This window comes from Zonotrichia albicollis, chromosome Z, assembly GCF_047830755.1.
Source record: "Zonotrichia albicollis isolate bZonAlb1 chromosome Z, bZonAlb1.hap1, whole genome shotgun sequence".
In the NCBI taxonomy this organism is placed as follows: Eukaryota; Metazoa; Chordata; class Aves; order Passeriformes; family Passerellidae; genus Zonotrichia; species Zonotrichia albicollis.
The window spans coordinates 27,156,968-27,174,230 of NC_133860.1; the positions used below are offsets into that span (position 1 = coordinate 27,156,968).

Here is a 17,263-nt window from a genome sequence, read left to right on the forward strand (position 1 = left end):
TAGCACTCTGAGACAGACCCTTAATGACTCAGATATTCTGAATTACTTTTAAAAAGGGACTGGTTAATTCTGTATTGGGGGAAAAGATATCAACTGTTGCATGATACTTCACTGTACTTGTACTCAGGGCTCTAATGAATCACCTATGGCTGCCTAAATATAAGCATAAAGTACTTAAGACACTTCTCAATACTGCCATTACAGGAGTGGGAGAAAAAGCCTTTAAATTTAATCTAATCTTACTTCTCCTGCAACAGAGACATTATATCTTCCCTTGTTTGTTTGGCACCGGCCCTCATAGTCAGAAAGTACTGGCTTTAGAAAAGAAGTGCCAAACTCTTCTGATGAGAGATAATTCTTCCCCCTAACCATTTGCTTAAGAGAAAACCAGGATCAATGGATACAACAATGGGGCAGTGTTTACCTTGTTCGGTTGAATCTCCAGCCTGATGGGTTTCAAATGTTTAAGCTTAGAGTTTCAAATTAGATGGAGGACTTGCTGAGTTCTCTTTTGCACATAGACTTGGAGAAAAGTCAGGCTTTTATAGTCACTCTCTATCATTGGACTGTGAAGGAAGACCATAATATGGTAATATTATTATACAATTTTGTACATCAGACATTTGTAAAATATTTTACTCTTTGTAAAGTTTGTACATTAATAATTTTACATACAAACATCTTGTGAAACCAACCATTTGTTATTATTCTTATATGACTCTATTTTTATGCCTGATTTCTTATAAGAACAGGTAGTAACTCATTAATTCAGTGCTTTTCTACCATCAAATCACATGACACGACATTAAATATTTGCAAACTTGTTGGTGATAGAAAGTGCACCCTCAGTTTTCTGCTGATATTACAATGGCAGATATTGGGCAGATATTAGGAGGAGTGGGTGATATGCCAGAGGTTTGTGCTGTCATCCAGAGGGATGGAGAAATGGGTTGACATAAAAATTACCTAGTTCAAGAAATGCAAACTCCTGAAGCTGGGAACAACAACCCCAGGCATCAGTGTATACTGGGACCACCCAGCTGGAAAGCAGCTCTGCTAGAAGTCCAGTTGGATTAGATGGTAATCTTCAGTAAGGTTGCTAAAGTAAGCACCCAACAGTAATAAAATGGTAAAATGGCAGAATTTGGAGTAATAGTCTGTGACAGTGTTCACAGGGGTCCAAGGAAGAGGGAAGAGATGAGGATCTGACTCCATGTTTCAGAAGGCTTGATTTATTATTTTATGATACATATTATATTAAAACTATACTAAAAGAATAGAAGAAAGGATTTCATCAGAAGGCTAGCTAAGAATAGAAAAAGAAGGAATGAATAACAAAAGCTTGTGTCTCGGACAGAGAGTCCGAGCCAGCTGACTGTGATTGGCCATTAATTAGAAACAGCCCTATGAGACCAATCACACCTGTTGCATTCCACAGCAGCACATAACCATTGTTTACATTTTGTTCCTGAGGCCTTTCACCTTCTCAGGAGAAAAAATCCTAAGGAAAGGATTTCTCAGAAAATATCATGGCTACAATGGTCCAAACTTTAAAATTTCTTTTGGGGGGACAGGGTGTGTGCATGTGTGTGTATATGATATGAGGCTGGTATTATTAAATACATTACAGAGTTTCTTCCCTACCCCTTCTGGAATTTTATACATGAAAAATACATTGCGGCATTTGCTCAGATTTGTAAATCTGCTGGTAACATTTGAAATAAAGAAAAGCTTTAATGTTTATAATGTATTTATATGAAAGTATTTATAATGACTTATAAACACATATCTCTAAATACAAGAAACTATAGGATTAGTCTTACAAACAGAATAAATACAACCTCCTTTAATGCTACAGTACTTAGGCATTTTTTATTCCCTTGACAGCTCTTTCCTTTTTAGGTTAATCTCCCAAAACAGTCAGACAACTGGGTTCTCTCTGTATTTCATTAGAAGCATTAGGTTTTCCCTTGGATTTACTAAAAGCTGGATATATTTCACTGAGAATTACTAGATTTACTATTTATAGGAACTGATATTTCAAAATTGTAAAACAAAACTCAAGGTTGAAATATGTACTTAGGAAAGTACATGTTATCCGCATAAAAACTTCAAGACAGGAGAGAGGACCTGCTTTTCTACTTCTTTTTGCTTTTTCTTTAAAAAGCAATGAGATAGATCAAACCAAACCCATGAAAGACAAAAAATGAAAAGAAAAATTCCTATATTGTTAGATTAGCAATCAGTTATATTCCGAAGTATATGCATGAACAAATCTCTCCCTTGTCTATAGTACTAATTTTATTGAACAAAGAAATGCTTAAGTGATAACCCAGTATTATAGTAAACGTAAAATATAGACAAACACATAAAGCTGTGGTCTTTCATGGGCAAATGTTAAACCTTTACAGTTGCCTTCAGAACTAAATGGGAGAGAAAACTTTGAATACAAAACCCACTTATTCTCTCATCAGTGAGACACAGTGGCATTTTTCAGGAAGATAAGCATAACGAAAAAAAGTTAGTGAGGTTTTCCGTGAAAAATAGTGCCTTTGTTCAATGGCATAATAGCTGACAAATGACAGTTATGTAGAACATCAAGAATACTTTGTGTTTTTAGTGAAAATTACAAAGCTGATTTAAGAGTACTCTCAAATAAGGGAATGAGCTAATACATTAACTTTACTGATGGTTTCCTCTACCGATAGACAGTGTGGGATATGGTTCTGTCAGACAAATGCCAGAGGGGCAGCAGAAAAAAGTCTTAAACACTTTTATATCAGTCTAGTTTTCAGTCTACTCACTTTCTACACATGAAAACTTCACATGCCTCCCCATTTTAACTTCAGTGGAGTAGTTACATTGAGGTATAACCAAGTATAAGTAGATATATGAAATGTGTATATATGTATAGACATACAATGTATAGACATGTATAAACATGAAGTATGTATAGCCAAGAGCTAAAGAGAACAGATACAATCTTTCTTAGGTGTAATGTGATTTTGTCTGAGTCAGAATGCTTAAAATACAATTCCATGTATCTGTTGTCATCTATTTTAAGAAATTGCAATAACACTTTTTAATTAAAAAAATTATTCCCACCTTTCAATGATTAAACATGAAGTATTGCTCCTCTTACGTGTGATAACTCAGCATATTCCTCCAGATGTCCAGAGTTGCTGAGGATCCCATTGGGGGGCTCGGAGACCCTGGCATTCTGCCTGGAACACCTGGTGGCTTGATTTTGATCCTTCCAACGAATTGCCAGCTTTGCATGGGGATGTGAAGGCCACACAGGTTTGAATGGAGTAAAAACAAGGTGTTCACGGGTGAAAATGCAGGTTTTAGGATTTTTTGGTATGGGGGTTATGGGGACAAGATGGAGGAATCAGGGTGTGTTCTTTCTTCTTCTTGTTCTTCATTTTCTGCTGTGATGTTGGCACTTGGGGATTGGTTTAGAATAGAAGTGCACTGTTTAACATAGGTGATGGGTATTGGGAATTAAAAGTAAATATTATATACGTAGTTCATAGTATAAAAAGACGACACCGCCTCAGGGGTGGTCAGAATGCCTTTGACTGCCTTGCTGAGCAGATCTCGGCTGGGCAAAAAGAAAATTTTGTAGATAAGAAATAATAAACAACCTGAAGACCGAAACAGCGAGAGTTCAGACTCATTCTTCAAAAGCGCAGGCTGCCTCAGAACCATCCCACACATCTCGGGGCAGAGACAGACAGCCGACCCGAGACTTATGCAACGAGAATCAAGTATTAACTGCCAAGAGCAGAAAATTAACTTGCTATTAATAATTCAAGATATATAATTTTGCTGTTGTTGTACTTCTAATAGGAGGGCATAGATTTAAAGCACTTTATCCAGTCTCTTGTTCATCTTCCTCAGTTACCTCCTTTTTATATTCATCTCACAGCTATTCAAATAACCACTGTTTTACATATTGGTTTTAGAGAATCTAGCCTGCTCTTAGAGGAACATTTCAGTAGACTTTAGTGCCATGTTTCACTGCACAGGATTTGAATGTTTTCACATAAATTAGTTGGGGTTTTTGTTTGTTTGCTTGTTTTTTTAAATAGGTACTTGCACTGAAATAATTCAGTTCTTTTAAAGGAAAGACTGCAATATGGTAGTTCAGATGGAGCATTTGTAAAATTTTTCTTCTAGGCAGTATTTAGGATTATTTCAATCTCTGCTTTTACAACTATCTCTTCTATTGTTTCTATGTAAGTGCCAGTAGATATGACATGTGGGGAGACATATTCATGGCATACTACCAAGCAGTTTTCATACTCTGAATAAGAGACACACTGATCTTCACTGAAAAAAAAAAAAACCAACCAAAACCAAAAAGCATAATTATACATTCAGAGGGCATTAGCAATTCTGCAACACGTCCTCTCTAACTATGAGTCAAATTTCATGTGGTTTTCACTATAGAAAGTCTGTAGTAAATCAGATCCTATTTGAAAACAAAGTTGTGAAAGCAGCTTATATCAGGGTGAGACTATAATGCCATTTTTGCGTATATTGAGTGGAAATCTGAAAAGGTTGAAATGTTTCTTAAACACATAGAGGCTTTGGTATTTGGCTTTGCTCTGTGTTACCGTCTCAAAATATCTGAAAGAGAAAATTCAAGGGACTGAATTCACCTTTTTAATTATGACAACATATTATATGCAACATGAAAATCAGAACAGAACTAAACTATTTCAAATTAACATAAACATTTATTTTCCAAAGCAAGAGAATCTTAAGCAATCAAAACAATGGTGAGTTGACATTCCTTCATTGTTCCAGATCTTGAAAATACGATGCTCCCACAAGCTTTTAAAATAGTTCAGTATTTACTTCTTTGCATTACTCTGATGTTCCATTGAAATGACTCTTCTAAACTGAGCAGGTCTATACAGTCACACTGTTAGCAGGATTTGTTCCTTATCTTACCTAAACAGGTTTTAAGGAATGACACATTCCATCTGGATTTCTTAGGTTTCTTTCACCCTTCATTCTCCATTTCTACGAGCAGAGGGAATCCGTTCCTGAAAAATAAGATTATTTAGAATAGGTAAAAAAATTTATCCACCCCCTCTGCTTTGCTTTGCTGAGACCCTGCCTGTAGTGCTGTGTTCAGCACTAGGGTCCTTATTATAAAAAGGATCTAGATTTGTTGGAGCAAGTCCAGAGGAGGCCACAATGTGGGTCAGAGAGCCACAGCTCCTCTGTTATGGAAACAGGCTGAGAGAGTTGAGGGATGTTTAGCCTGAAAAAGTGGCTCTGGGGAAACCTTAGAGCCCCTTCCAGCACCTAAAGGGGCTCACAAGAACTAGAGAGGAACTGTTGGCAAGGGCATGGAGTGACAGGACGAGGAGGAATGGTTTTAAATTGTCAGAAGGCAGGGTTAGATTAAATATTAGGAAAATATTCTTCAGTGCAAGGGTGGTATCAGGCACAGGATACGCAGGGAAGCTGTGGTTGCACCATTCTTGGCATTGTTCAAGGCCAGGTTGAATAGGCCTTGGAGCAACCTGGGATACTGGACTATGTCCTTGCCCATGGCAAAGGGGTGGAATTAGATCTTTGAGTTCCCTTTTAACACAAACCATTTGGTTGTTCTATGATTCCATGAACTGCTGAGTTAACTTTCCATGCTCTTGACAATTTTCAGAATTTCTGTTAGCCTTTTTTTTTTTTTTAAACAAAATAAAGCAATGAAAACAGTTAACATCAGTGACTTTCTGGATTTGGAGAACAGTCTGCAATATCAAATTTCTGTAACACTAAAAACTCTGGAGAATGTTAGTACAATTTCTGTTTTCCCAGAATGCCATTTGTGGTTAGTTATTTGAGGTATATATATATATATTTAAATACTTGAAGTATATCCCTTTCTACCTCTCTTTCTGTCTTCTTTAAAACATGCTGTGGAACAATCCATCTCAGAGACACCTCCATTAGCAGGGTACAGCCTATGTGCCATATTGGATACACATGATTATAGGTGAGCTGTTCTTCCTTTAAAATAAAGATACATAAAGATGGCATAGGTCTCTTGGTGCTATCTTTCAATTAAAAAATAATCACAGCATGGTATTGAGTTAAGAGAAAGTTTCCTTTTGAGGCCTGTTTAATTCATCGTTATACATGATTCTTAATATCGGAAGACATTTTGCTAATCTGTGCAACAAAACAGCAAAGGAAAATGTAACTCTTCATGAAGGCAGAGGAAGACATGACAAAAAATACAACTGAAGGTACAAAGTATACAAGCAAAGGTACAAAAAAACCTCTAAGAGAACAATGTTTCCCATCTCCCTTCTTCCCCTTCCATTGGAAGAAAGTGTGATAATGGGTTTCATGACACATCTAAGTATCTCTCCTTCCAGGCGTGGGCGTGTCTTGGCCCTTCATACAAATTGCTATCACCCTGGAAGGTATTTGAGAAAGCAAGATAGAGACAGGCAGTTCCTACTGCTTTAATATAGTAATTTTTACATCTGAAACGTGGTATTTTGTACCCTGTGGCTGGATTAAAGCCTATGATAACAGGATTGCTGTTTTTCAATGAGTCTCAGCAATTTGAGATCTTAAGCAGCTGGCAATGTGCAAAACTCTTGATGTGACACTGATAATAAAGTTTTCATACTGCTGCTTATGGAATTGTTGGTACAGTACTCTCATTATAGCACTGCATAGCAACTAATCTGAGACCTTACTTCTCCACGGACATCCTACTACTCTTAAATATGCCATATTTTCTGTACCTGACAGGTAGGATTTACTTTAATTTCTTCCTAGAGTCTGATATCCATGATCTTAAGTTAGATGATAAGGTCTGGTAAAGCTCTAACAAAAATAGTGTATATTTTTGCTATGCTGGCATCCAAACGGAGGGATAGAAAAAGGCAGAATATGGCCAAATGCTGGTATTCACACAAGGAGGTAATGTCAAGCATTCCTGTTGTCCAGGTACTCTATTCCCTGGGAAACAGAGGTGATGCCAATAGGTGGATTGGCCTGTTAGGACAGTAGAGTGGAAGGGTGAGAAAGCAAAGGAGGAAGGCAAATGCAGAATTAATAGATAGTTTGGCAGATGTAACTAAACAAATTTATGTCAATGCAAATTTTCATTCCCACAAGAATACATTATCTGAGTTACAGATATGTGAGTTCAGTTGTAGACTGGAATAGTATCATGTGCACTGCTGTAAATCACGTACACAAGCCCATAACTCCTTCAATTATTATCTGCTTTAACTGAGGCATGAAATAGCCAGGCTTTCAAAGGCAAGTCCAATTAAGAGTAGTACCATAGGAGGTGATCTGTCAGTCCTCCACTCCCCTGCTAATACACAAAACCTCAGAAATACCAATACTAAGAAGCATGCTTTCTGAGTGAGATGGGTCACTGTCTTCTCTTGTGCAGATGTAACATGAGCTAATCTACTGCTATAGATGTTGCCCGATAGATGAAGGACACAAAACTCGGATAAGTTTTGTGCGGTGCTTTATTTAAGGGCCCGGGAGCCTGTGGACTAGCGTCCTAAGTCAGAGCCCAAACTTCACGTACAGGTGCTTCCCTTTTATATGATTTGCATACATGCGATTCACAACAAGGTCTCCAAGACACAGTTCCCCTTGCCTAGTGACAGACCCCTTGTGATACATTCCTTAGCTCACAAACAGAATCATAAATCTTCTGCTTATCTTATTGTATGCTGCCTCCAGACAGGTTAGCATTCTTACTTTCTTACACTGGTTTGAATATTTATTAAGTTCCTAAGACTACCTGCTAAGTTACACACGAAACCCAACACATACTATCAACGGCTACAAAACTGTTTTAACAAACCAATTCACACACAACTCGTAACTAAACTGTAATTAAACATTTTGCAAAATTTCATTTCTTTTTCCAACATAGAGAGATCTCTCCCTACAGTGAAAACCAGATTTAAAACATGGACCAGTAGGCTCAAATACGTACATAGTGAAGACCAGTGAAGACCACTGCCAGCTATAAATCCATTAGAAAGGGACTGTAACCTTGTCTGAAATCTGCCAGTCTGAATTTGTTCCTCTGACCACCATCTGGCATGAATTTCAGCAGAAGCCAGAACCCTTTATTCCCCTCATGGTGCCCCTATGCCCACCTCTTGCAGGGACTAAATGTGCCTATTCCTTGTGTATGCCAAGGCAGCTCCTTGTTTCATTTTTACCATGTACACTGCAATTTCTCATTAGTTAGAAGAATACTAGTATTTAGCCTTTCCTAATTTTCTATTCACTGTGCTAAACCCTTGTTCCGGATTGCAATGCAAGATGTATGCCATTACCATCTGTATGGGAGATTATCTTTTGTCAAGTGGGCAGTTTGCCTTATCTCTCTCTTTGAGTGACCACAATCACTCCTCCATAGGGAGGGGACATCTGTTGATAACAGGCTATTGAATATCACTGCATGACTGATAAGAACTATAACATCCCATTGTGAGATGCTCCACTCAGAGGGAGGAGCCAAGCATTACTACCCAGATATAATCCAGAGGTTTTGAGACACCAGCACGGCTTTCTCCAATGGATTTCCCAGAGGAACAGCAGCTGCCTCTTCTTCCACTGGATCTTTGGAGGAAGAATACATCCTTCTCTACAGGACCCCCTGCTCCAACAGAAACACCCCTGACATTTCAGGAGGACTGCAGCTGCATTTTCACTTGGACTGAAACCAACACTGTGACCCACAGGGTGTCAGGTTGGGTTCTGACTCTGTCAGTGTTGTTCTAGTGTACTGCATTGTTTATTTTATCCTTTTAATTTTCTTCCCTATTAAAGAATTGTTATTTCCTGCTCCCCTATTTTTTTGCCTGAGAGCCCCTTAATTTACAATGTATAGCAATTCGGAGGAGTGGGGAGGGTTTACATTCTCCATTTCAGGGGAGGCTCCTGCCTTCCTTAGCAGACTCTTTCCAAACCAAGACAACCCTGCTACTTTTATAAGCACATATACTGCTGTTTACACAGTACAATTTCCAAAATACAGCCAAAGCCTCATATATTCAGATTATATATTCTGTGATTGATATACTTCTCCAAACAGCTCATCTTTCACTGTTTTACAGAAATAAAGTTAGAAAAATCAAAGTGTCATTGCTCATTATGAGGAAATGGATATCCCTACAAATTGTGCAATATCAGTGAAGGTTGCAAAGCTATTCACGGGCACCAAAAAAGCAGCAAATTAACAACTGTACACCAGCATATCTTGGAAAACCTTAGATTAAATTTCGTCGGTGTTAATGACTTACCATTTCAATGTCAAATGAAACTAGTATTATTTGTAGCTAAGTACTACTACAATAATTGCCCCCATATAGCCACACATGTAATGTTTGAACTTCCCCTTTTTCCTAATCATCATGAATGTCATATCAGAGCATATACATAAGACCTGTATACCTTTCAAAGTATTATCACCATTAAATCTTTAGGTACCTCTGATTTAAATATAACAGTGAAATGACAGGTAGTTTAATTGTTTAATACCTTTTAGAATTCAATCCACAGTAAGTTAAAATTGAATAATCACTGTGAGAGTATGTTTAGGTTATTCTAGAATCAGTTACTCCTTAAAACTATAGACTACGTATGTTCCTACTCCTAGTAGTTCCATGCTCTGGAACTGATTTAAAAGTCAACAACAGAAATACAACCAGCTTAAACAAATTGTTTCATACAAGTAAATTCTATCACAAGCAATAAACACAATAGTAATGGAAAAAGTGATAAGTAGACTACGTGAGAAGTAAATGTTTAGATTAACACATTAAAAGGTCAAGAAGTTTAGGTGTCTGGGCAGTTACATAATATAAATCACAGCATTTTACCTATTAAATCTTGCAGTTAGATTAGTGTCCTAAGCCATGGAATTCTAAAAAAATAGCTAAGAATTGGAGTTACCATATGGGATTTTAACAATCAAATTGAGAAACATATCTTAATGGAAAAATTCACCCCATGATGGAAGACATACAGAAATCAAACTGTAAGTAGAACAATAGGACACCTAAACTATTCCAGTGTAACATATAAGGGAACTTTTTCCACGTGAGTATATACAGAAGGAAATAGGAATCTTTATATACAGAATGGATGGTTTAGATGTGTAAATACGACCTTAGAAAGTTACTAATTTTGCAAATACATTTTATAAGTCTCACATGCAAATATTAGTTTCTGAACAGTTAGTAAGTGCATACAGAAGATTTGATGGCACCACATGAGCAGACATTTTAAAACTTAATTGGCTTCATATAGATCTGATGTCCAGGAAATCAGATCTGGCTACACCTTAGATAAAGAAACATCTGTTGCATGAATCAGCATTTTTTCTCCTTACTTTTCAGTTTTCAATGACACAATTTATGGAAACATTAATTTAAAAATGTAATTTAAAAAGATTTTTTCCTGGTAACTTACATGAAAATTTTAAATTCAAAATAACTTCCACTATTATTATTTTATAAGCTTTATTATATAAACATTCCTTGAGAAGACCAATCTATAGCTTATATATTACACTACATTATATTACAGCTACATATAGAGTTTTATTCTTTAATTGTTCTATTAAGCAATACATAAATTTCTGTCATCAAGACAGAATATGATTAATACATGCATTAAAGAATTTTATTGATTTTTATACGTTATACATATAGCTATACCTGACAGAAATATCCTTTATTTAAATACAAAATAAAGGTAGGTGTTTTATATTAAGCCATTGGCACTAATAACCACAAACTGAGAAATTTTTTTATTGAAATGAGTGAGAATGATGCATTCCTCAATGGTGTTATTAACCATTTATTTAAAAAGTTTCAAGTAAACAGCACAAATTAGCCAAATTTGTAATGAAAGACAGTCCTCCGTGCAACAGCTGGGTTTATCCTGTGCAGGTTACATCACTGTTCTCTGAGGAAGTTCTGTAGGTATTAAGAGTATAGTTATATTTTCCTGTTTGTTCATGCTTATCACCTTTTTTCCTTCCCCTAGCTGCTGTATAAACACTACCCCAAGGATACCTAAGCAGCTGCAGAAATACTAAGATGTCTGTCAACATGTAACTTCTGTTCATCAACAGCCAGAGATATACTGTAGAAACCTAAGCTCCATCATTACTGAGAACCTTTATGGAAGTTAGATGCAATCAACTGAGCCCGGAAATTATTACATGCAAATATTGTCATGTTTAAAATGGAAAAAAAAAGCTATACTTTGCAACTCAGTTTTTCATTTCTTCCTATGGAGAAAACTCAATAACTAACAAATCAGCTTCCAAAGATAAGGATAATTTTAGTGTTTCTTAAAACGTAACATAATTGTTCAGTGTATCTGTATTTGGAGTCAGTATATACAGGCTCATGGGCGAATGCAAACATGCTTTCTATGAAGGCATAAATTATAAATACAGGTAAGTATAAATAGTAAGGTTTCTCTTGCATTTAAACACAGACAATAATATGCAATTTTAATAAGAGGATCACAGTGACTAAGCAAGATTGAAAGAGCAATCATGTAGCACTTTTTTGTATACTACTACAGTTAAAGAGGGGTCATGGTTTAAAAACCCTGCCAGAGGCCAAGCCCCAGGCAGCTGCTTGCTTACTGCCCCACCAGTAGGACTGGGAAGAGGATTGAAATGGTAAAAGCCAGAAAACTCATGGGCTGAGATACAGACAATTTAAGAGGGAAAGCAAAACCCATGCTCACAGGCAAAACAAGGAATCAATCCACTGCTTCCCAAGGGAATGCAGTTGTTCAGACATCTCCTGGAGAGAGGGCCCCATCACCTGTAATGGTGACTAGGGAAAAAAAAAAAGTTATCACTCCAAATGTTTTCATATCTTATCCTCTTTCTTGAGGATATTGAGCATGATGTCATATGGTCTGGAACACCCTTCTAGACAGTTGGGGTCACCTGTCCTGGTTGTGTCTCCTCCCAGCCCCCATGCACCCACAACTGCCTTGCTAGCATGGCAAGTGTATGAAAAGCGGAAAAGCAATATATGTAGCATGACAGCTATGCAGGTAGGGAGAAGCAACACTCTCTGTAACTGTTCATTTTTCATTTTATACCTGTGGCAGTACAAGGGGAAGAACTGGAACAGTTGGAGCATTCCAGGTTTTTCATTACAGGAAAGCTGCTTTCTTATGACTCTGTCCTATGACAGAAAGACTGAAAATTCCCCTGCTGCTATTAATTTCTGAAATGGGATAAAACTTTAGAAAGGCAGAAACTGTGCTCAAGCAAATAGAGAGAGACAGGAAATAAGGAGTGAAAGGGAATGTTTGTGGTATTTGTATCTACGCTAAAAGTAATACCTTCCCTTTTAATAACTGAAAGCCTCTTTATGTGGCTTTTCACCCTAATAATTAGGGTGTTTACCAGCTTTCAAATTTTGTAAAAACCCCTAATTGATTCTCTGACATATATGTGAAATAGCTTCTTACTTAACTGATGGAGAAAGAATAACCTTGCTCAAATTACTTGCCCAATGCCATACAACTCAGTGACTCCAGCCTGAACACCTGAGCTCCTAATAAGGCATACATCTACCTGGAACACCTCCCCCCTGCCACTGTTCTCAAAATATGTACTATTATATTAGCTCAAACTAGGGAACATGCAAATGTACTTTTCAGGGAATCTAGCCTGACACCATTCTGACACAGCAGGGATGAAGGACTGACTATCCTAGTGTAAATTATACCAGGGATTTCAGAATAGCCATATTTGCAGAAGCTCAAGAAATATCAAGAAAAATATTATTACACTTGCCCTGCCATCCAAAAATATCCATTTATAAAAAAGTTCCACAAAGGCTTGTAGCTGTAGTTTTGAGTAGTCCTGAGAGGAACAGGAAGTTGGACTCAATCCTTATAGAACACTTCCAATCTGAGATATTTCATGATTCTAAAGAGGCAGTCAAGTTGATGTGTAGTACCTCGAGCACCAACTAACTCAGGATGGCAGCTTTGCCTGCGAAGTGAACAGAAGAGGTGTGTCGGGTGCACAGAGAGGTAATAGCTCAGCTGACATTACTAGGAGCTCTTTCTCCGCAGAATCCTTTTAAAATTTAAAATGGTTCTCACCAAAATAAACCTCCTGAAAGAGTGTTGTAGACAATTACCCCCTCCTGAGTGAAAATCTTAGCACAGCTGTCCTTCCAATCCCCACACCCCCACACACATGCTGCTGCCCTTGAATGCACTTAGAAAATCTTTTCTCATAAAGGGAATCTTTAAAATATTTACACTGTATTTCTGTATTTTGGCTTATTGCTACTGCTACAGTGACAAGGTTAAAATTATTTTGTTTAGAAATCTGTGAAAAAAGCAAGAAGCAGTAAAGGGAATGCCACAGAGAGAGCAGCCTACAATGTGTGTGCCTACAATATTTCTTGAAACTACAATTTCTTAAAGCAGAAAACCATCAGTAAATGGGTGTATTACAATGATATAGACTGAGGGCTAACGCCGGTTTCTCTTTTCACTGTGACCCTGGGCACAAAACCAGCATAATTCCCCATGTCATAGTAGTGTAAGTTGGAAGCAGAGTTTGCCCTCAGAAGGAAAGACATGAAACAATTTCAGCAGATAAACAGAGTTTGAGAGCTGTGAAAGTGGGAGCAATAGTTTGTTTTAGTTGCCCCAGGAAAAATTCACTTAATACTTTTGGGTAATGCAAAGCTTTGAAAACCTGAATGTTTAGATGCCTTTTGAGAACTGTAGAGAAACATGCAAGTGTAAACGTGCTGCTATTTGTAAGCTCTTTTAACACTGGGAGAAAAATACAAAATCTAAAGATATCTACATACTGCACTGACTGGTAATGGCAATCACATGACATCTTCTTGATCCCAGAGGTATTTAGTTGTGAACTGAAGCTGATGTACCAAATAATCCACTTTAGGGAGAAAAATGGTTGATGGTGAAGGTAGGTATAGGTTTGCATAAAGTGGGATTGAGAGCTTGCAAGCTGAAGTAACACGACAAAAGAACAGTTTCAGTAAAGTACAGAGTAAAGTAGACACAGAGTCACAGCTCTTACAAGGTAAACAGTACCACCAGGATGTATTTTTAAATATTGTTAGAATTGAATCTGAATCATTAAGGCTGGAAAATATCACCAAGATCATCGAGTCAAACTGTCAACCTAACACTGACAGGTCCACCATGAAACCATGTCCTCATGCACCATATCCACATGGTTTTTGAATACTTTCAAAGATGGCAAGTCCACTGTTGCCCCAGGACTCTGTTCCAGTGCTTGACGACTCTTTCAGTGAAATATTTTTTCCTAATATCCAGTGTAATGCTCCCTTGACAAAAACATTTCCACTTGTTCTATAAATACTTGAAGGGAGGGCATAGTGAGGTGGGGACTGGTCTCTTCTATTGTATCTGCAATGGCAGGACCAGTCAAAACGGCTTCAAACCCAGATAGAGAGAGAGACTCAGATACAGAATAAGCTGATTGGAAGTCACTCAATAGCGTTTCTTCACTGTTAGGGTGGTCAAGCATTGGAATGAGTTGCCTAGGGAGGTAATGAAGTCATCATCCCTGTAGGTGTTCAAAAGGTATGGCTCTGGTCCTGGATCATACGGGTTCAGAGCTGTGTTGTGCTCACGTTGTGTTAAACTAGTGAATCACCCTACTACGGCACGCTCCCAGCCCCGCAACCGCGGAACGAAAACTACCTCCCTGGCCCGGCCGGGCCGCGCAACTCGCGCAGGCGCAGAGGTGCCGCGCAAGCGCGGAGCTCCCCGGGCGGGCGGCGCTTCCCTGGGGCGGCTGCGGGCCGAGGCAGCCGCGCAGGGCCCTGTGGAGCGGTCCAGCCCCCGCCCAGCCGGGCATTGTTCCCGGCCGTCTCTGCCGGGAAGTTTCAGCCGCGTCCCGGTCCACTGCCTGCCGGGTCGGGGGGGGGGGGCGCGGCGGGGGCAGGGGCCCGGAGCCCCTTTGTCGCCTCCTCCCCGGTGTAAAGCTGCCGGTGAGGCTCAGCATGATGGCGGCCGAGGCCACGGGTGAGGAGGGCGGCTCGGGCGCTGTGGCCGGGACGGCGGGAGCCGCCGCGGCCGGTGAGCTGGGGCACTGCCCCGCCTTGTGCCGCGGTCGGGCGCCGGAGCCGCAAGGCCCCTTCCTGGTCGGCGGCGGCCCCCCAGGCGGGCCGGATTTGTGCTCAGTTCTGGAGCTACTGGAGCTGGGCGCGGGGCCAGCCCTTCCAGCGGCCGCTGCGGCTGTTGATCCCGGCTTCCCCCCGCTGCCGCCCCCCCCAGCGTTGGCCGGGGGGCTGGGGACAGTGGACGAGGGAGACTCACTGGACGGGCCGGAGTACGAGGAAGAGGAGGTGGCCATTCCGCTCAACGCGCCCCCCACCAATCAGTGAGTACCCGCCGCCCCCGCCTCAATCCATGTGGGGTGTGGGTACCGGGCCCCCACCGCTGGCCGGGGAGACAGTGTGTCAAACTCGGCTGGCAGTCTCTCGGAAGTTTTGCGTCCCACCTCTTCACCTTCCCTCCCTCCTGCCGTTCCGTTCCAGCAGGAAGTTTGCTTCACGGGGACACTGCCCGTGGTCTATGGAGCGCAGCCCACCCGCAAGTCGGGAGAGTGAACGGCGGCAACAGGGAGGTCGGACTCCTTCCCCTTCACGGGGAGCTGGTCCTGAGTGGCATCACCTCACGGGAAAAAGGCGGTTGAATTAGTTTTTTGCAAGTTTTCATAGCAGTACTGCAGAGGCTGCCAGGAAGAGTGAGTTATTCTGGTTATCTTTTAAACTACCTGTTGGGGAGACGTTTCCAGTCACTGGTAGCCCCTTCACGGTAGAGTAATAAACTTAATTTCTGTAAATAGAGTAAAAAAACCCCATCCATGGTATAAAAGACCTAATTTACCATGTCATCATTTTGTGTTGCATTGCTTTCTGTTAAAAAGAAAAGAAGATAACTTATATTTTCCATTTCATAGAGAAACAGCCAAAGTAATGCTCACTTGTTGGATCTTTTTAAAAATTCAGGCAGTCTTGAGTCATGGACTTAAAAGGAATTAAAATAATTTCCAATTTTAAAAGTGTTAACAGAGAGATATTTTTATAAATGTTTTAACTGCATTGCTGCTCAGCCAATTTAAAGTTGTTTTCATAAAGGTTATGCATGGAGAGAGGAGACATTTGGAATAAACTGTAAACTTATAATTAAATTTTACTGTATTTATCCGTACATCAGTTTAATTTGGATTCCTTTAGTGCTGGTACTAGAAAGAATCTTCCACTAGAGGCAGACTAGTTCTTTGTTTAAGTTGTGTGAAATATAAGATCAGATAATGTTATATAGAGTCCATGTAATTAGTAAATACTCTTAATACAAACTTTGGATTTCACTATAGAAAATCTGCAGGTTTACTCAAAGCACTTCTAAGGTGTGTGTTAGAATAGAAAATAAGCATTTTCTTCCATATCCTTATCATATTCTCCCCAAACTGAAATGGTTTCAGAGGCTTGCATTTTTTCATTAGTATAATTTCTATAAATATGTTGTTTTTGTAGTACTTGCATATAGTGGATAATTTAGGAAATAACATACAGTTGTATTTTAAGAGACAGGTCAGAAAGTTAACTAAAAATCTGTGTGAAATTTTGGATTTGTTCTTTATATTCTGTCATAACTTGACTAGCAGAGTTAACTTTGGCATTATGTTACATACTCTTACGATTTCAGAAGCCATTTTCATTTTAAGTAGGGCATAAAATTATAATAGCCTTTATAACAAGCTTCTCTGATCTTGTTTTGCAGATTAAAAAAACAAGCACAAAGCAAACAAAAAAGCTCAAACACAAACCAGACACAATATGAGTTCCTAGTCTTCCAATTTTTAGGCTATAAAGATGTTACAAATGCTTTTTTAAACATGAGTATGCTTTGAAATAGTGTAAATTTGGCATTCTTGCTTTTGTAGTAACTAGTACAAAGAGATGGGAAATGTAGCACCTGCAGGTTCTGCACTTCCCATGAGGATGTTGTAAATGTGGTTTGCTCAGGGAGATCTGGGGAATATATCTTCTTTTATTGTGTATTCTTTAATATTCAAGCAGTGGCAGGATACTAGCATATAAGACCTCCTCTTTATTCACAAACTCAGAATCTCACAGTAGGGTTGATATTTTTAATCTTTGATCTGGAGTGAAGCTAA

The 17,263-nt window shown here is 39.1% G+C and overlaps 1 protein-coding gene across 1 annotated transcript in view; it reads left to right on the top strand.

Annotated features, from left to right (window-relative positions):
- The first annotated feature begins 14,826 nt into the window (after positions 1-14,826).
- RASA1 (RAS p21 protein activator 1) overlaps positions 14,827-17,263 on the top strand; it is a 46,017-nt gene continuing 43,580 nt past the window's right edge. The window contains exon 1 of the mRNA XM_005495343.3: positions 14,827-15,460. Within this exon, the coding sequence (XP_005495400.2) occupies positions 15,081-15,460 (380 nt within the window). The 5' untranslated portion in view covers positions 14,827-15,080. The remainder of the gene's footprint in view (positions 15,461-17,263) is intronic.